The sequence below is a fragment of the Gadus macrocephalus genome, chromosome 7 (assembly GCF_031168955.1).
Source record: "Gadus macrocephalus chromosome 7, ASM3116895v1".
Taxonomy (NCBI): Eukaryota; Metazoa; Chordata; class Actinopteri; order Gadiformes; family Gadidae; genus Gadus; species Gadus macrocephalus.
Window position 1 is genome coordinate 387,100 of NC_082388.1, and position 21,484 is coordinate 408,583.

General features: G+C 45.3%; 1 protein-coding gene across 1 annotated transcript in view; it reads left to right on the forward strand.

Moving 5' to 3' along the window:
• Nucleotides 1–326: 326 nt before the first annotated feature.
• LOC132461133 (fibroblast growth factor 14-like) overlaps nt 327–21,484 on the forward strand; it is a 24,355-nt gene continuing 3,197 nt past the window's right edge. The window contains exons 1-2 of the mRNA XM_060056179.1: nt 327–1,118; nt 8,433–8,543. Coding sequence (XP_059912162.1) covers nt 896–1,118; nt 8,433–8,543 — 334 coding nt within the window. The 5' untranslated portion in view covers nt 327–895. The remainder of the gene's footprint in view (nt 1,119–8,432; nt 8,544–21,484) is intronic.

Below are 21,484 nucleotides of genomic sequence, written 5' to 3' on the forward strand. Positions count from 1 at the left end.
TTATTTTAATTTGGAACCTGTGCACCCTAAAACAAAGAAAAGATTAATAAATTAACAAATAGTGTGTGTGTGTGTGTGTGTGTGTGTGTGTGTGTGTGTGTGTGTGTGTGTGTGTGTGTGTGTGTGTGTGTGTGTGTGTGTGTGTGTGTCTTTATTATATGGATGTGGAATTTACCCTTACTAGTTCCTTGATTTTGGATGACCTGGATAGAAAAGTAAGCCACACACACACACACACACACACACACACACACACACACACACACACACACACACACACACACACACACACACACACACACACACGCACACATCTAGACCACATCCAGACCAGACTCCAGGGGTCCACGTCCCTTTAGCGGTACTCTGGAGGACTGCAGACGGGACTCTTTCATTGTTTTTTTCCCCCTGATTAAGTTCGGAAAGCCATACGATAGAAACCAAAAGGAAGGGAAACACTGTTGAGAACGAGTGCGTGTGCGTGTGTCCAGACTCCTCTCCGCTGTTCTGTCCGCGCGCCTCTTATCTCTACCGATGGTACCGATGGTACCGATGGCGAACTGCGTCTTCCGCGCGCCGGCACGTTTCCGTTCCGATCGTTTCTCCGCAACCGGCTTCGTCTCGTGCGCTAAGTCGCGCCATGGCGACGCGAACGGACACACGGCCCACGGGAAGACGCGCGCGGTGACATTTGAGGCGCGCGGGGCGGACAGGTAACACGCGTCATGTAACGGCGACACGTCATCACAGCGCGAGGAGGAGCGGCAGTCTGAGCCGTGGTAACGGTGGACTGTTTTTGGCGCGTGGACCCAGACCACGGACTCTAATTGAAGGGGTCTCTCTGGGTGGGGGCGGCGGGTGGTGCCGGCGGAGGTGGAGGTGGTGGAGTTGAGACATGGCGGCGGCGATCGCCAGCGGGCTGATCCGACAGAAGCGGCAGGCGCGCGAGCAGAACGCGCACCGCCCTGTGCCCAACCGGCGGCGGAAGAGTCCGGCCGCCAGGAAGAGCGGCGCGCTGTGCGGCGGGAGCGGCGGGGGCGGCGGCAGCGGCAGCCTGGCGGAAATCTTCTCCAAGGTGCGCATCTTCGGGCGGAAGAAGCGGCGGCTGCGGAGACAAGGTGTGTGTTGGGCGCGCGGCGACGCGGCGGGCGAAAGGCGCGCGTTATCGCGTAGACAAGCGCATGCACGCGCACACACGCACACACAAAGGCGAACGCAGGTGGGCACACACTTTTTGGTGTTGGACGTGCACACGCGTCAACAACACATAATTGTGTGTGTGTGCGTCTGTTAATGTATGTGTGTGTGTGTCTGTTTATGTATGTGTGTGTGTGTGTGTGTCTGTTTATGTATGTGTGTGCGTGCGTGTGTAATTGTGTGTGTGTCTAATCTTCTTCTCCCCATCTCGCCTCCTCCCTCCCCTCAATATGCCTCTCAGCACCTCCTCTCCTACCTGATCCTCCTCCTGCTCTCTCTCTCTCTCTCTCTCTCTCTCTCTCTTTCTCTCTCTCTCTCTCTCTTTCTCTGTCTCTCTCTGTCTCTCTCTCTCTCTCTCTCTCTCTCTCTCTCTCTCTCTCTCTCTCTCTCTCTCTCTCTCTCTCTCTGTCTCTCTGTCTCTCTGTCTCTGTCTGATTCTCTCTCTCTCTCTCTCTCTCTCTCTCTCTCTCATATCCACTCTCACCTCTCGTTCCATCTCCTCTCTTCTGGCCCGCCAAGGTCTGGAGGAACAACAGACACGCACACACACACACACCACACAGACAGACAGAGAGACACACACATACACACAGTGCGTCTGTGTCTATCTGTGTGTGTGTGGGGGGGGGGGGGGAGGGGGGGAACACCCTTCCCAGCCACATGACTTCCTAACACCCGTTAGGAAGTCATGTGGCTGTCACCATGGCAACGATGGGAAAGTGGGATTCTCCCTGGTAACAGATGGGAGACTACCGGGAATGCCACTGGATAATCCGGGACAAACCGGGTCCACCGGGTAGACCACCGGTGATCAGAGACGATGAATGGATCATTATGGGACGGAGGGTGACCTCTGACGCAGGCTGACCTATGAGGCTTCGCCCAGGAGGTCTCGCGGGTCGGCTGGTAACCTGCGGGCGCCGGTTCGATCCCCGGCTCCTCCTAGCTGAGTGTGGAGGTGTCCCTGAGCGAGACGCCTCACCCTGACTGCTCCTGACGAGCTGTCTGTCGCCCTGGGGGGGGCGACTCCGCCGTCGGTGTGTGAATGGGTGAATGGGTGAATTAACTGTTTTGAGTCGCTTAAGATAAATGTGTCTGCTAAAAGCCCTGAAAGAGGTCAAGGTAGGGTGAGGCTGACCCTGACAAGTTAGGGTCAGGGTCACAAAGATTCAAGTTAGGGTTAGGGTCACAAAGATTCTATGAGGTAGAAGTGGGGTGACCTATCTGGAATCTTATGACACACACAACCAGGCATTGATACACACAACCAGGCATTGATACACACAACCAGTCATTGATACACACAACCAGGCATTGATACACACAACCAGGCATTGATACACACAACCAGGCATCGATACACACAACCAGGCATCGATACACACAACCAGGCATCGATACACACAACCAGGCATCGATACACACAACCAGGCATTGAGCTGAAGCCTAATTAGTTAAGTTTCGTTCGTCTCGTTCTAACTGTCGCCGCAGGAGGATCCGTGTGTGTGTGTGTGTGTGTGTGCGTGTGTGTCTTTGTGGTATACCGTGGGGGGACAGCTCTGTCTGGACATGTTTCAGCTCAGGTCAGACGTCACCTCGGTTCATCGCGGTCCGCTGGGACGAGATCTGGAGGAGAACGGCAGAACCCATGTCCCAGCTCAGAGGAGGAGGAGGAGGAGAGAGAGAGGGAGGAGGAGGAGAGAGGAGGAGGAGGAGGGGGAGGAGAGGAGGAGGGGGAGAGAGGAGGAGGAGGAGGAGAGAGGAGGGGGAGGAGGAGGAGAGACACTAGGGAGGAGGAGGAAGAGGAGAGACACTAAGGAGGAGGAGGAGAAGAACTATGCAACTTTTTTTGCTTAATTTACCTTAATATAACAGGTTAACAGTCATTGTGATGGTTCTTTTACACTTTATGGGTCGATTGGTCGCTGTTTCGACTCCTCCTAGCGCATCTTGGTGGAAAAAGGGAACATGCAAGTTCCTGCCGGCGACCCGCCGCCCACTCTCGCGGGAGTCTCTGCACCGAATTGCTTTACGGCACTACAGACCCACAAACACGGAACCGGCTCGATATAAACCATGATATAAACACAAGTAGCGAAGTGATTGTTACATTCATCATGGATCAGCCGACTAAAAAGAGACAGAGAAACCCAATGTCGGAGAAACAGAAGAAGAGAAAAGGGAGACTGACCGACAGAGAGGCCAGACACGAGTAAACGTTGGGCGACCTTCTCAGGAATAGCGTGAACTGAAAGAAAGAAAAGACTGCAAATCGGATGCCGACCTGCCATGGCCGTGTTGCTCTTGAAACTGTAAGTACCCTTGGGTGAACTTTGTCCCCTTAGTATTGTTGCTCGTTGATGTTGATAGTCTCTGTAAAAATGTCTTTGCTCAACCGTTTTGTTGGGAGCCCTGTATGTTTCTAGCTTGCTTGCTTGCTGGGGTGTTCGCGTACTCGCTACCAAACACGTTTGTTTTCTATGGAGACAGTTTCCTGCCATAATTCAAAATTCAAAAGTTTCAAAGGCTTGTAAGTCTGGGTTTGAAAACTCAACACCTTGTAAAAAAGGTTTTGCAACACTGAAAAAAGAGATTATAACCTGAAAAAAATTCAAACAAAAATTCAAACATCTGTAAACATGATTTTGTGTTATATTTTATCTTCATCATTTTCACCAACACATTTTCAAAGTCCAAACAATTTCACCAGCGCATTTGCAGAGTTTCAAATCTGGCACCTTTCTAACAGTGTATTTCATTGTTTCCCGGTTTTGAAACCTTGTAAATGGGATTCTGCAAGCAGGTGTTCATACATTGAGAAATACGTTTTGAAAGGTTGTATATTTAGTTTTAAAAACATGTAAAGGTGTACGTTTACGCCATTGCAACGTATTTTTTCAGAACTGACTTTTCAGCATTGACTTTTCAGAGATTTGACCACACAGGCGCAAGCTTTGAGTCACGTGAATATTGGCAGTGTTCTGTCGCGCATATGTTTTGAAACTTCTGACAGTCAAGTCTGAAGAAAAAAAAAACGTTCCTGGGGGCGGGACCATTTAGCTTTAAACCTATTGGTTGCTCTCGGCTGACGTACATTCCAATCACATTCTTGTCATCGGCAGAGCACTGTCAATCACGCACAGCCCGGTGAACGGCACGTGTACATCCTTCGTCCCTCCCTTATCCCCATGCGGGTGTTGGCGGATGGGGGAGTCTGGGCGGCATGATAGTTGTCTGACCCCTTGGAATGTACTGACGTACATTCCAATCACATTCTTTTCATCGGCAGAGCACTGTCAATCACGCACAGCCCGGTGAACGGCACATGTGATTGGAATGTACGTCAGCCGAGAGCAACCAATAGGTTTAGAGCTAAAATGGTCCCGGCCCCAGGAACGTTTTCACAGGAGTTTCAAAACGAGTGCGCGACCGAAAACTGCCAATATTCACGTGACTCAAAGCTTGCGCCTGTGTGGTCAAATCTCTGAAAAGTCAGTGCTGAAAAGTCAGTTCTGAAAAAATACGTATATTCAACCTTTCAAAACTTATTTCTCAATGCATGCAGAATCCCATTTACAAGGTTTCAAAACCGGGAAAAAATGAAATACACTGTTAAAACAGTGCCAGATTTGAAACTGCAAATGCGCTGGTGAAATTGTTTGAACTTTGAAAATGTGTTGGTGAAAATGATGAAGAAGATAAAATAGAACACAAAATCATGTTTGCAGATGTTAGAATTTTTGTTTGAATTTTTTTCAGGTTTGATCTCTTTTTTCAGTGTTGCAAAACCTTTCTTACAAGGTGTTGAGTTTTCAAACCCAGACTTACAAGCCTTTGAAACTTTTTTTTTCAGGTTTGAATTATGGCAGGAAACTGCTCCATTGTTTTCATGGTTGTTTTGCTGTTCGTCTGTCTCGTCCCCCAGATACAGGCTAAATCCCCGAATCCAGGTTCTTGTTTATTTAGATCACTAGACTGCTATTTAAATGCCTCTGATTATTCTAAGAGTGTAGATCCTACATCATGTGATATGTCCGGCTGGCCATATAATGCCGTACCCTGCACGAGAGCTGCTAGTTAGAACATATTCGTCGGTAGCAGAACTGTTAAGGCCTAAGCACACCGGCTTCGGCGCGTCAATAAGTCTGCCCCCATTATTCCGGATGTACTAGCCCACACCGGCACCGAATAAACGCGCGGCAGCGTTCCGCGCCGCGCCGCCCAACTAGTCTTCGAGCCAATGTTCTATTCCCTAGCGTCGCCGCCCCTGAAAAAGCGCTTTTTAAAAGCTGGTTTGTACATCCCGGGTCCCGTAGGCACCTCCATATCTACTCCTCACCACTGGATGTTGCCCTCTTTCGTTTGTGAGAAACAATTGCGAGAATGGACGATGAGAGACTAGTCGTCGAGGTGGAAAAATATGTTGAATTGAGTGCTTCACATAGAAACATTCTCATACAATAAAATCAATAAGTAAAAGAAAACACAGGCAAAGCTCAAAAATGCATTGTCATGTATTAACTGTCTCTCTGGTATCAGATCATGCTCTCTATTAACTGTCTCTCTGGATTTAAGGAAAAATAACATTAAGTGTCTCGAGCCCTCAAATAAAATACACTGGCTACTGAATCCAGCACAGCAATAACATCACTGTATTTATCCCGAGGGATAAAAAAAAAAGTATATATATATATATATATATGCAAAAGAGTATACCAGAGAGGGATAATAACTAGATTATAGGTCATCATGACTAGGCTACTCCATACGGTTCTGCCATTGTACACTTCCTAGTGGCAAATTGAAATATTGGCCAGGATCTGCACGGAGCTCCTGGACCAGATTGTGGCATACCCCCTGTTCTTGTCTCCGTTCATTGATGGGGTGCACCCAAACCCTTCGTCTTCTCCTTGCCCGCCTACGGCGCAGCAGAAGAAGGGCAACCACCCTCTGTCTGGCAACATTGTTCTGTTGAAATAAAAAAAACTAAATAAAATGTAAAATAGCTTGTGTTCAATTAAAATGGATAACTACTGGCTGCATACATGTAAATGTCTGGCTATGTTAAGGCTATATAGATGGATAGATAGAAAGCTACTTTATTGGTCCCGTTGGGGACCAATAAAGCCATCCAGTAGCTCAATACAATAAATACACACAATAACAATTGGGAAAACAAAAGGTGACTGCACTATATACTAAAAAGGCTTAATAGAAGGTCCTGCAGTTATTGAGATTGTTGACGCAGTAGATGAATAATTGCAAAATATAAAATAAATAGGAAATGACAGTAAATAAAACGATAAAGTGCCCTACAAACTAAGTTGGTAGATCTGCTGCTTGAAAACATACTTTCACTGCGCAGATTATACATTTTTCAAATTATTCAGCCAAAAAGATGGAAAATAAATGAACTAGAATACAATAGGCTACTCACCCATTGCGTTTCGTCTCTTTGTTGCGGTTGATTGACAGGTGACTTCCTGATTTTATACTGCAGCGCGACCGTCGCGCCGCTTCCAGTTGGTGCTAGGGGCGGCTTTTGACGTGCGTGAAATGCGCGCCGCTGCGCTTCGGCGCCGGTGTGTTTAGGCCTTCACGATACGTGAACCTCCATTATAGCTTTAGCCATGTTATACCTTTGGTGTAGTTCCCCGCTTGTAAACATGTTTGTATCGTAACAGTTCTGCTTTGTATTTTTTCTTAGTTACAAGCGTTGGCAAACAGCATTGTTATGAGGCATGAGGCTTGATGACCCAAGACGGCTCGGCCTGTCTGCGCCGGTGCAGCCACCACCCACACCCGAACTTGTGCGGGTACAAGTGTCACGAGGAAATCCAGAGAACCCTCAAGAAGATGTTACACAATAGCCATAAGGCAAAAAACAAACCATGAAGAACTGTCACTTGCATTTCTTTCAATATCCAAAATAAATATTTTTCTTACCAAAGTGTGTATTATTGAACAAATGAAAGAAAGGTGGTGCAAACATCTGTTATTTAAAAAAATGGAAACATTTTAAAACAATATACAATAATATAAATTTACAATGTTTATTTGCAAGCATTTACACGTAAACATAAATGTGTCCCTAATCTTCCAGACAAAGCATCTGCCTAGGACTACTCTCCTGCTGGGACTGGAGACAGCATACCGTCTCGATCTCCGAATCCATTTCCCTGTAATTCCGTACACAAGTGACATACTTGAGCAGATACATAAATGTATGATTGCTGCGCAAATTGTTCATGCTATCGTTATGTATTATGTTGGCCAACACTCTTACACTGATCGTTCTGTTCAACAACCAAAGATAAAACAATCTACCTCCACGCTCCGCGCATTCGCCGGCTTCTTTGAAAATAAATGCACATGGCTATAGCGTAGAAGTGGATGGGGAAGGTTCGTCAACGAGTTTTCACAACAGTGTTGTAAAATATCTCCCCGAAGCTGTAGCTCAATGCGAGCGCAAACCAAGCATAGTTCCCCTTTAATTGCTCCGCAATAAGAAGTGAAAAGTCACAATGTCATTTCTGACTTGTTGTTTTCTGGGAGGATGCATCGACAAAACATAAGAATAAATGTCCTTACTCAAAAGAAAGAAAGAAAAATATTTTCTATATATTAAGGCAATGAAAAGTTTGAAGGCAACATTTCTGTGTTTAACGTTGTGGCATTAAATTACATAGTTAATAAATACAAAATTATGTTCAAACCAATGCAGCGAATACCCATAATTAAGATAAGATATATTTATTTGTCATTGCACAGAAGTGCAACGAAATTCAGTGCACTCACGTACTGGTCTCATTTAAAAAAAATAAAGGTAATTATACCGTTAACTTAGTGCCATTGTATCCCTAAAAATAGTATGCCTTAAAATAGTAGTGCAAATATGTAAAGTGCTGAGCATTGCATTAGGTGTGGTTAATACTGGTTAACACTGGTTAATACTGTCAGAACTAGTGGATTTATTTTCAGGTCAGAGTTGAGTATGGTGACTGCTTTGGGTTAGAAACTGTTCATGAATCTTGTGGTGCATGTTCTGATGGACCTGTAACGTTTCCCTGAGGGCAGCAGTTCAAACAGATAATTGGCAGGGTGGTATGAGTCTTTCAGAATGTTGTGTGTCTTCTGCAAGCATCGGGAAAAAGAGATATTACACACACTGTGCATGGATAAAATGTCCCTCCCCCCTCTCCCCCCTCCTCTCTCCCTCCCCCCCCCCCCCAAAGAGCCCCATCTGAAGGGCATCGTGACCCGTCTGTTCTGCAGAACCGGGTTCTACCTCCAGGTCGGACCGGACGGAACGCTGGACGGAACCACGGACGACAGCAGCAATGCCTGTAGGACACAGACACACACACACACACACACACACACACACACACACACACACACACACACACACACACACACACAGACAGACAGACAGACAGACAGACAGACAGACAGACAGACAGACAGACAGACAGACAGACAGACAGACAGACAGACAGACAGACAGACAGACAGACAGACAGACAGACATGCACACACACAGACAGACAGACATGCACACACACAGACAGACAGACATGCACACACACAGACACACACACAAGCAGACTATTACAAAGACACACTTTAGAGGAAATACGTGTGTGTCCATGTGGGTTTGTGTGTGCATATTTGTAAGTAAGTAATACGTTTGGTCACTTATTAGGAATAACGCCTTGAGATGCACGCATCAATAACAACATATTCAGAACATATTTCTTCACACACAAACACAAGCACACATATTTCCATAATGAATGCTTAACATTAATCTTGCATACAATTTTTATAGGGAAGAGGTAAATACATGAGGAAGTGATAGTACGTGTGTGTGTAGCTCTGTTTGACCTGGTCTCTGTGTCTGTCTGTGTGTGTCTCTTTCCGTGTAACTGTTTAACATGGTCCCTGAGTGGGTCTGTTTCTGTCTTTGTGTGTATTTCTTTGTTTAGCTCTGTTTAACCTGGTCTCTGTGAGTGTGTGTGTGTGTGTGTGTGTGTGTGTGTGTGTGTGTGTGTGTGTGTGTGTGTGTGCCTGTGTTTCTCTTTGTGTAGCTCTGTTTAACCTGGTGCCTGTGAATGTGTGTGTGTGTGTGTGTGTGTGTGTGTGTGTGTGTGTGTGTGTGTGTGTGTGTGTGTGTGTGTGTGTGTGTGTGTGTGTGTGTGTTTCTCTTTGTGTTGCTCTGTTTAACCCAGTCCCTGTGTGTTGGAGCCATAACTGACATATGGCATTAATGGAATGGAAATAATAATAATTTATATAACTTGTATATATCCAAGCTATATATATATAGCTTGGACCCAGCGTCATGTTAGCCAATCGAATATCGGTCTCCAATCTCAAGGACCTTCTCCTTACGCAGTATAACAACGACTTCTGCGGAAAAAGGAGTATGACGAAAAGGAAGAAACATTGGATGAGGATAAAAGGTTCACGACGATGGCATGTAATTATTTTGTTCTCAAGAATGGACACTACCAGCTGCCTTTACCTTTTCACAACAAAGGTGCAGTGGCCCAACAACGCACTCTAAATCTCCTCAGGAAATTTAAGAGGGATGCAGGATATGCCATTGAGGATAAAAGGTTCATGACTGATGTGCTGGAAAAGGGTTATGCAGAAAAGGTCCCAATGGAACAGTTTCATCGTAAGGATGGACAGGTATGACACATACCTCACCATGATGGTTACCATCAACAGAAGGCAAAAATAAGAATTGTGTTAGATTGTGCTGCATCTTTTAAAGACACCTCTCTAAACCAGGAACTCCTCCAAGGACCCCAGAGAAGTAACTCAGACAATCAGGAACAACTTCTATGCCGACGACTGCCATTATGTCTACAGCCACAGTGGAAGAAGCTATCAAGCATATCAGTGACCTCAGAGAGGCATGTGCCCAAGGGGGCTTCTCATTGACCAAATGGGTCAGTAATAGCCGTGAAGTGCTGGCGAGTATTCCAGAACATCACAGAGCCAAGCAATTTAAGGAACTAGACTTAGACAAGGAGAAATTGCCCATCGAAAGGGCACTTGGGATCGAATGGAACACCGAAAGTGACTCTTTCGCCATCAAGGTTGCTATCAAGGATAGAGCCCTTACCAGAAGAGGCATCCTTTCTATGGTTAGCTCAATCTATGATCCATTAGGATTCTTTTCTCCATTCACCCTGAAAGCAAAACAAATACTCCAAGGACTCTGCAAAGTAAAGTCAGGATGGGACCAAATTATCCCAGAAGACTTTTCCAACCAACGGCAGAGATGGATCACAGGACTGGAGCAGCTCAGCAGATTTACAGTGGATAGGTGCATGAAACCTGAGGATTTTGGCCCTATAAGGACTGCAGAGCTCCATCACTTCAGTGATGCAAGTGAAATAGGTTACGGCACTGTCAGCTATCTCAGGGCCACCAACACAGCAGGAAGGTTCTAAGTTGTATTTCTTCTGGGAAAATCAAGAGTGACTCCTCTCAGACAGATCACAATACCCAGGCTGGAGCTTACTGCAGCAACACTTGCCGTGAAAGTGGATCGGATGCTGAAGAGGGAGCTACAACAGGAACTCAAGGACTCTGTTTTCTGGACAGTTAGCACATTGGTATTGGGATATATCCACAACAAAACAAGAAGATACCAGGCCTTTGTTGCCTCCAGAGTATCATTGATCTGTGAACCATCCTAAGACAAACAATGGAGATATGTTAACTCTAAGGACAACCCAGCCGACGACGCTTCACGTGGGTTAAACATAGAGTCATTCTTGAAGTCGGTAAGATGGCTGAAGGGTCCTCAGTTTCTAGAGAAGGAGGAAACAGAATGGCCTGAAATCCAAGAGAGACTAGGACAAATCCCTCTAGATGATCCTGAGGTCAAAAGGGAGGTCTCTGCAAACATTGTTAGTGTGGACACTAATCCAACCAGCATGTTGATTGAGTGTTACTCATCATGGAATAGACTGAAACAAGGGATTGCATGGATGTTTAGGATACGGGCACTTCTCCTTCTACTACAGGAAAGGAAGAGAGCAGCTAGTGGAAACCTGAGCCCAGAGTGGACAAAATGAAAGTCCTTGAAAAAAATGTGAAGCATCGTAAGATAGAAACTGGGAGCTGTCTGTGGAAGTCATCACAGAAACTGAAAAATCCATCATTCGCTTTGAAAAAAAATGCTACCTCTCTCAGGAGCTTGCTCACTTGAAGAAAGGTATACAAGTGAAGGCAAGTAGCTCAATTTGTAAACTAAATCCAATTCTGGATGAGGGTATGTTGAGAGTAGGAGGGCGAATAAGCAGGTTGGCAATGCCGATAGAGATGAAGAATCCGATTATCCTTCAAAAAGGTTCTCACATATCCATACTAGTCTTACGTGACATTCATCAGAGAGTTGGGCATTCTGGAAGAAGTCATATGCTCTCCACACTGAATCAAACATATTGGTTGCCTAGTGCCAACTCCTTCCTTGCAAGCAGCAGCTGCAGAGCAGAAAATGGCAGACCTTCCGGAAGATCGTGTATCGCCGGATCTCCCACCCTTTACGCATGTTGGGATTGAATATTTTGGACCCATAAATGTAAAGCGGGGCCGGGCACATGTGAAACGCTGGGGAGTGATCTTCACTTGCCTGGTGAGCCGGGCTGTGCATTTGGAAGTAGCAGGCTATTTGGATACAGACTCGTGCATTAATGCGTTCCACAGGTTTATATGTCGCAGAGGACCAGTCACCAGCATACGCACAGTCAATGGGACCAATTTTGTTGGAGCGCGGAAAGAGCTGCAGAAATCTCTTAAGGAAATGGATCACCACAGGATTCAAAATGCACTGCTGAAAGATGGAGTAAAATGGACTTTCAAACCCCCATTTGGAGCCCACTTCGGTGGAGTTTGAAAAAGGCTGATTAAGCTGGTGAAGAAGATTCTGCTTCCTGTCCTAAAGGAACAGGTGTTGGTTGATGAGACTCTGCAGACTGCTTTGTGTGAGGTTGAGTCTATCATGAACGACAGACCACTTACAACAGTGTCCAGTGATCGAAACGATTTGGAACCCCTAACCCCAAACCACCTCCTTCAACTAAAGGCCAAACCAGTTATGCCACCGGGACTATCTAAAAAGGAAGATATGTACTCTCGGCGGAGATGGAAACATGCACAGTACCTTGCTGACCGCTTCTGGAAGAGATGGGTAAGTGTGAGTATCTCCCTATCATGCAGCAGCGAAGTAAATGGCACAATCCTAAGCGGAACCTTCAACCTGATGATCTGGTCATCATAGTCGACGACACAGCACCAAGGAACTCTTGGCTCATGGACCGTGTGGTGAAGGCACTGCCTGGGCCAGGAGGGCTCGTTCGGAGTGTCTTGGTGAAAACCAAGAGTAGCATCCTGCAGCGACCCATTGACAAGCTCTGCCTGCTCCTGGAGGCAGGTGATTGAGTGTGATGGAGTTGTGATTGTTAACAGAAACACACACCTGCACACATACCCCCTGAACCTTGAGTTTCTCATTTCCCATACTTGCACGCACACATTTCATTGACTTTTGAACCCCTTTGCCCATGAATACATGCATGGATTTTCAAGGATTACTTTTTTGTTCCATGGATTACTTTTTTCTTCCCAAGGATTGGATTATAATGAATTTTGGATTACGAGAAATTATGATCCATGGACTCTGATGTGCTATGAAGTGTATGCTGTGTTTGTCAATTCATGGAATTGTTTGCTTTGGCTCCTTATTTAATTGATTAATTGTCTTGCTACCGCGTCAACAATTAGGGGCCGGTGTGTTGGAGCCATAACGGAAATATGGCAATAATGGAATGGAAATAATAATAATTTATATAACAATGGTTAAATTGAGTTTGTATTCTGTCTGGCTCCCCCGTAGGTCAGTTCTATTATTGCATTCATTCAGCTGATGAAGGGATTTAATTCACCTGCGGGAATGTGACACAAACGTGAGTGAGACGGGGAAGCGGGACAGTTTTTTGTCCGCAAATGTTTGTTAAAAAGTATAGTTATCGAGACTAATCATTTTTGTTTGAAGCTTTATTTAATAAAGCATTTTGGTTGAAGCTTTATTTAATAATGTTACGGCTCAAGACGGGGTGAACCCAAACGCACGGCACAAATGACGACAGGACGAGGTTGGTAGCAATTAAACAGTTTATTGCTACACAGAGCAGAGGAGAATGTTCGTGGCGATCCAGAGTTGGTGGGTCGGGTAGATTGCCGGACAGATAGTCACCCTCGATGGTTCGGAGGAACAGGTATTCCGGCAGGAGAAGGGAGTCGAGTGGTGGACGTGACAACGATGACTGAGGAGGGAAACAACAGGATCAGGAGTAGCGACTCGAACGAGAATAACGAGAATAACTAGAAAGGGCTAGAGAGGTCGGAGGATAACTTAACCAGGTAAGTATAGCTGACGATCTGGCGACGAATGGTTGAATGACTGGGGAAGATATACAGGTGGGCGTGATTGGTGATGATGGTCAGGTGCGGGTGATCACCGTGGCTGGGTTGGGGAGTTCAGCAGGCCACGCCCCCGTGCATGAAACAGAACACGACAGAGACAGACAAGACTAACAGAGAAAACTAGTGGCAGCTAGGATCCGGTGGGAGAGAGCGTGACAAATAAAGCATTTTTGTTTAAACTTCGAATCAGATTGCTTTACTTTGGTTTTGGATTGCGCGTCGTCTACCCTGCTCCTATAGTGGCTTCTAATCTTGGCAAAAAAGCCATTATACTGGTGTGACGGTTCCCTGTATGTTGTGTCTTCCATTTGTTTCTAGGACTGGGGAGCAGAGACCTACTTAATGGGTCATTAGGAGTGATTGGCGTGCACCTGGGCCCGGGTGCCAACGCCCTATAAGAGTCTGCTTCCCCAGTCCTTCCCTCTCTGTTCTTTTCAGCTCCCTAGCCATGCACACCTTTCAACACTTATGTTGAAACAACACACACACCTATAATCCACTCATGCATACACACTCCACACTACGGACTTACTGACTTCCACATCCCATACTTTTATTATAAGTTGAGCACTTGGATTGGTTTGGTTTGATTAAAATACTTATTTTGATTTGGAAACTTGTCTCCCGTCTTTTTGTTGGTGTAGCCTGGCACCCCTAGGCCAGGTGCGTAACAAAGTGGGGGCTCGTCCAATAATTTGGTTGTACAGTGAGTTTGGAGCGTCAATTTAGTCTCCCTCCTGTATTGGATTTGTGAATGGAGTGACGTTAGTTGGGAATCTTTCCGGGAGATTCCGTCGTTCCATTTGTTTGGTCAACAGTCCGGTGAGTAGACAAAGCAATGTGACAGGCTTGTTATTCGGACTTTGGGGAGATGCAGTTAATTGTTATGAGTTGAATTAATCTGCTTAAATTTGAGTTAATTTGATTAGGTTTGGTTATTTCAGTACAGTACGGTAGCTGTTTGGTTCATTTTGTGCGGTTGGAGAGTTGTTTATTTCTGGTAGTTGTGCAGCTAAGTAAACGTCATTTGGGACGTCAAAAGTTGCCTGGCTGGTTTATTTGTTTGATACGAGTGTCCCTGGTAGGTGCGCTTAGCTGCCTGGGTAAAATAGCTCGTTGGTTAAGGCCGGGGGGTGGCTAGGTGCGTCAGGTGCGGCAGTAGTGAGAAGTTCGTACTGAATATCTCGACTCGGGGGCACGGCTAAGGGGGGCATGCGGGTCGCCAGTTATTGGTTGCCTTTCCTCCCCTTTGGTATGAGCTAGGCCTTTGCGGTGGCCTTCAGTGCGTAGAAATCCTCCGCAACCGGCACACGAAGAGGGTGGAGTTAGCTGGGGTTTATATAGGCTAGGGGGACACTTACATTGTAGTTTGTTTGTTTGTTTTTGTTTGGTTTGCCAGCTAGGAGGCTCTTAAAGCGCACAATACCCAGGATGGTGACAGTGGATGACGTTGTTCAGTCTCCCTCGGTGGAGCTCTTAAATCAATGCACCAAAGACCAATTGCTGAATGTTGCAGATCGTTTTGGATTGAAAATTTAAGCTAGTGATAGAAGGTTAAAGGAGACATTGTTGGAAGTCTTGAAAAGAGAGCTATGTGGTATAGCGGTTTCAACTGAGGAACGGGATAAGAAAGAGGAGGCGTCTCTTTCTCCCGCAGTAGGTGCCGCAATGGCGGTGCCTTCACCAGCAGCTATGTCAGGGTTGACGTTCGACCAACAAAAATAATTAATCATTTTGCAAGCTAAAGTACAAACTGATCGGGACCACCAACAAAAATAATTAATCATTTTGTAAGCGAAATTACAAACTGATCAGGAACAACTTAGGCTAGATAATGAGTATGCTATTGAAAAAATTAAACAGCAGACAGAACAGGCTAAGTTGCAGGTAGAGCAAAATAGATTGGACTTGATAGGGGATGGTAAGATTTCAGCGGCTGCACCAGTGGCGGCTCGCCTATAGAGGGCGCTGGGGCGCCGCCCTCCCGCCGACCGGCCATCTTTTCTTTTTTAAATATATTTATATATATTTTTTTTAATAATCTTCTCATTTTGAGAATTAATCTATTTTAATTGCATTCGAATAATGCATTTACTTTAGAATATCTTTAGAATCCCCCATGATTAAATCTTCATTCACTGACATGTTCAACGTTCATCTTGGTGAAGTAGATGTCTTCCGTGGGGCGCTTTTAGCTCAGCCCCACATGCCTGAATTATTAGCCAATGGTTCCCCCGTTGCTAGGCAGAAAAGTACATCATTTCGCCAATCAGCGTCGTCGAATTGTATGGCTTTGGGGCGCTCAAGATATAGCCCCAAGCGCAGTGCACCGTCCACTGCGCGTAACCGCGGATTTGCTATTACCTCAGAGATCAGCAAGTCTTTGCTTATGAATCCCTTCGAAAGAAGAACATTTGCAGAAAAATTGCAAGTAAAAGAAATCGGAGCAGAAAAGCCAGAAGTGAACATGACCCAACAAGCAAGAGAAAAGGATAGAGCCTACAAGAGAAGTTTTTCCAAAGTTTGGTTCAGGCTTGGCTAACTAGCTGTGGGTATGCCAATGCAATTTTTTTGCTTTCCTTGCATACTTTTTAAAACAAGTGCGAGTGATAGTTCGTGGACACAGACAGGGTTGACAGACCTGAAACATCTGTCAGAACGGATTAAAAAAACACAGTCATGCTAGAGGTAAGCAACTTCTATTTATTCCACTAGCCTATATGTATTTCCCTTGAGATGGACACTGGTTGCAGACCCTCACAACCTCCCCCCACCCCTTTCAAGTGTACTATATATAGTTCTCTGCAAACCTATGGTGGGACCAGGCCTTCATTGTGCATATTGTATATAGTCCTCTGCAAAGCTATTCAGTACATACTGTATATAGCTCTCTGCAAACATGGTGGCATCAGGCCTTCAGTGTGCATATTGTATATAGTCCTCTGTAAACCTATTCAGTGTACATACTGTAAATAGTTCTCTGCAAACCTATGGTTGCTTCAGGCCTTCAGTGTTCATATTGTATATAGTCCTTTGCAAACCTATTCAGTGTACACACTGTATATAGTCCTCTGCAAACCTATGGTGGCATCAGGCCTTCAGTGTGCATATTGTACTGTATGTAGTCCTCTGCAAACCTATGTTGGTATCATGCCTTAAGTGTGTCTTCAACAACCACACACAAAAGTTTGCACATTTACATGAATTTTGTGGAATTCATATTTCATTGTATTTGTCTAAATGCATACTAATGCAGACTGTAGATATATTTATGAGTGACGTTTACCAACACAATTACAGTTACTTGGCCGTAACACACCCATTATCTCTATCTCTCTCCCTCTCACTCACACACACAGAGAGAGAGAACGTTACTTTGTGTGTAATTCAAAGTTATTGTTGATGTATCTGCATAATATCTCTTAATGTTGCTGATTTCTACAAGGCAAAAAAATAACTTAAAACTTAGTTCCCTGGCCCCATTTGTCTTTGTAAGTAAATGTTATTTTTTTGCCTTTACTATTTTGTCAGAATGCATCAGAATGCTGCGTTTGTTTGTGAAAATCACAAAAAATCTTGTGGGGGAGGATGGCCCCATTCGTCTTTGTAAGTAAATGTTATTTTTTTGCCTTTACTATTTTGTCAGAATGCACCAGAATGCTTCGTTTGTTTGTGAAAATCACAAAAAATCTTGTGGGGGAGGATGGCCCCATTCGTCTTTGTAAGTAAATGTTATTTTTTTGCCTTTACTATTTTGTCAGAATGCACCAGAATGCTTCGTTTGTTTGTGAAAATCACAAAAAATCAGGTGGGGGAGGATGCCCCCAGACCCCCCTACAGGGGTTTGGAATGCAAACGTTCAGCCCCCCCTCAAATAAATTCCACCAGCCGCCACTGGGCTGCACAAGTGTTTTCAGAACCTGCAGAACGGTCTGCAGGGGGGTTTGACATTAGTGGCAATCTACGTCTGGTGCCAAGTTTTCCGAACGTGATCCTGAGGCATTCTTTGCCATGTTTGAGAGGGTGGCAGATGTGCGTAAATGGCCTGACTCGGCGCGCACATTGATGCTGCAGTGCGTCTTAACAGGCAGGGCGCAAGAGGTTTTTTCGGCTATGAATGCGGCTGACAGTCAAGAGTATGCCCGTGTTAAGACAGTGGTACTGAAGTCATACGAGCTCGTTCCTGAGGCGTATAGGCAGCGGTTTCGATTTTGGAAGAAACATGACAGACAAAGTCATTTGGAATTTGCACGTGATTTGACGACGAGCTTTAACCGCTGGTGTAACGCCTCGGAGGTGGAAGATTTCGAAGGCTTACAAGATTTGATGATTTTGGAGCAGTTCAAAGATTCTGTTCCAGCTCGTGTGGCAACATATATCAGTGAGCAGAAAGCATGCAACGCAGCAGATGCGGCGGCGCTCGCAGATGACTTTGTCTTAACGCACCGTGGAGAGTTTAGAGCGGGCGGTGGCAATTATGTTGCTGCCAGTGAGTCGCATGGCCGATTTAATAAACCTCTGCCTGTCGATTCCAGAGCTAACGCCAACAACAGTAGGGATGATGTGCGTGACTCGGGGAAGGTTTGCCATCACTGTAACAAATGGGGGCACTGGAAAAAAGATTGCTTCTTGTTAAATTCCCCTAAGGCGGGTCATTGGGAACCAAAAGGGGTTGCTATGGCAGCTCCAGTTCGTCCGGTGTCCACTTGTGTTACACCTACTTTCGGTTCAAATGAGGATACATCGGTTGTAGCTCTGAATTCTTACCGTCCATTTATCATGCAGGGGACTGTGTCTTTGGTGCAGGGTGGGGAAGAAGTACCGGTAACTATTTTGAGGGACACTGGGGCTTTTGATTCATTCATTCAAGCTGGTGTTCTCCCTTTGACTAATGTTTCTGACACTGGTGATAAGGTTCCTATCCGGGACATGAATATTTTGTTGGTTCCCTTGCATAATGTTGTCCTAAAATGTGAACTGTTCCAGGGAGAAGCAAAGCTCGCTGTGTGCCCAGCACTGCCTATTCCGGGTGTGACGCTGATCCTGGGCAACGACCTGGTGGGTGCTAAGGTCTGGGCTGGGGTCCCGCCGCCGCCGGCAGTGGTGACCTCTGTTCCCTTGGTAACGGAGGAAGCTGATGAATGTGAACATGACTTCCCAGAGGTTTTTACAGCGTGTGCGGTGACCCGTGCAATGGCTAAGTTAAAAGAGAAATCTCATTTAAATGATTCAATTAAGACAAAAGTATCTGAAAAGTTTTCGATACCTCTTTCTGATTTTCCATTGTCCATAACCCGTTCAGATCTGGTTGCGGAACAGCAGGCTGATGCCTATCTGAAGGAGATATTTCCATTGGTACGGCCAGAGGAGGAGCTGTTTGACAGTGCTTGTGGGTATTTTCTGCAGGATTCATTGTTGGTGAGAAAATGGCTGTCACATAAAGGAAGGTTTGTGGGTGAACCAGTGTTCCAAATTGTGTTGCCAGAGAAACTTCGCCAGTCAGTGTTAAAAGTAGCGCATAATGAATCTGGACATGCTGGTGTGAGGAAAAACGTACGATAGACTACTTAGGCATTTCTTTTGGCCTCGTATGAGGAGAGATGTGTCAGCATTTATCAAAACTTGTCATACATGCCAGTTAACTGACAAGCCTAATCAAAAGTTGAGGTCCGGTCTCCGTTGGTCCTTTATGCCTCTGTCTGTCTTGCACCCCTTAAAGTGCTTCCGTGGTACCGGTTGCTGGGGTAGAGGCCTGTGACAGTGGGCAGGCGGCCATTGGATTAGAGGTTGGGTATGATAGAGGGTAGATAGTATATATTTATCTAATGTTAAATGGGTTGCCGGTGATCCCTTTGGGACTCCGTCTTTATGGGGGGGGGGTGTGACGGTTCCCTGTATGTTGTGTCTTCCATTTGTTTCTAGGACTGGGGAGCAGAGACCTACTTAATGGGTCATTAGGAGTGATTGGCGTGCACCTGGGCCCGGGTGCCAACGCCCTATAAGAGTCTGCTTCCCCAGTCCTTCCCTCTCTGTTCTTTTCAGCTCCCTAGCCATGCACACCTTTCAACACTTATGTTGAAACAACACACACACCTATAATCCACTCATGCATACACACTCCACACTACAGACTTACTGACTTCCACATCCCATACTTTTATTATAAGTTGAGCACTTGGATTGGTTTGGTTTGATTAAAATACTTATTTTGATTGGGAAACTGTTGTCTCCCGTCTTTTTGTTGTGTAGCCTGGCGCCCCTAGGCCAGGTGCGTAACACTGGTCCTTAATTAACCACTGCATTGGCTGAGCTTGAAAGTCTGACGCTTATACTAGACATACTAAATCAAAAGAAATCCAGGTCCAGTGCGGTTTAAAGTTGAAAATTCCAATCGGTTTAATTAGACTAAATGAAAATACAAAACTCTAAAGTTCTTGCAGTTAATTGAAAATAAGGATTGCAAAGATAATCAAGGGTTCAGTTCTATTCTCTGGCAGAAACACAAAAATACGAAATGAAAAACTTTTCTCCTTCTTCATTCTGGCTCCTACATTATGTATTATATCAAATTTGGTAGCCAGCAGTTGGGTTAGTGGTCTAGCATTAGCCCTGTAGTATGGGCGACCCGAGTTTACGTCCTGAGTGAGTCATTGAATTCTTGGCGTTGTCTTATTTTCGTAATTCCCTTTATATCAGAGAAATTAGGCCTAACAATTTACTTTTTATATAATAAATATGACTTACAATATCCCTTGAATACAAATCTAACTTGCAATAGCCCATGGTAAAGTTAATGATATTAATGTTACTGATAGTGAAGCCTTTGTCATTATGGCAAAGACACTGCTGCATGGGAAATTGTCAGCCACATAAATTCCATTCAGGTGAGTTTCCCGGCATGCAGCCGAGACCACCTCTGTTGAGATAAAAACTGTGGTTCGTCAATTTAGTATATTCAAAGAAATTGAAAATAAAAGGCATGAAAAGTTGTTTGATTTCTCCAGTAATCTTTCCTAAATTACTAAATGGCTGGGGATTGAACCCCGGACGACACATTACCTCGAGACTATCTCCCTGATGACAGATATTAATCAATATAAAATGTATATATATTACGCTTGATACTACTTATGCATTCAAAAGATCTGCGATTTTTTTGCCAGGCAGCCTCCCTGTTTTTATTAATGGTTACGGTGTTCCCTTTTTGAGTTATTATATGCTTGATCTCATCATAGACCTCCACAAGCAGCTTCTGTCCGCCGCTGGGAAAGTTCCCGCTCGGACATTTGATCCATGATTCGACATTCAAGGTTCTGGGCTGGTTACATATCTCGTGATCACGCTTATTCCACGATAACGTAAGCCTGGCTTGAACTAACCTGAGCTGAACTGGGTTGATGGAATGCCTTTAGCCTCAAGTGGAAGTTGGCATTAGTTCTAACCGGGCTTAATCAACTAAGGGCCGCTTTCATTAGTGACTTCGACGGAATACCCCTCTGGTCTCTGTGTGTGTTTGTGTGTGTGTGTCTGTTTTTGTGTGTGCGTGTGTGTGTGTGTGTAGCTCTGTTTAACCTGGTCGCTGTGTGTGTGTGTGTGTGTGTGTGTGTGTGTGTGTGTGTGTGCGTTTGTGTGTGTAGCTCTGTTTAACCAGGTCCCTGTGTGTGTGTGTGTGTGTGTAGCTCTGTTTAACCTGGTCCCTGTGTGTGTGTGTGCGTGTGTGTGGTGTATGTGTGTGTGTGTGTAGCTCTGTTTAACCAGGTCCCTGTGTGTGTGTGTGTGT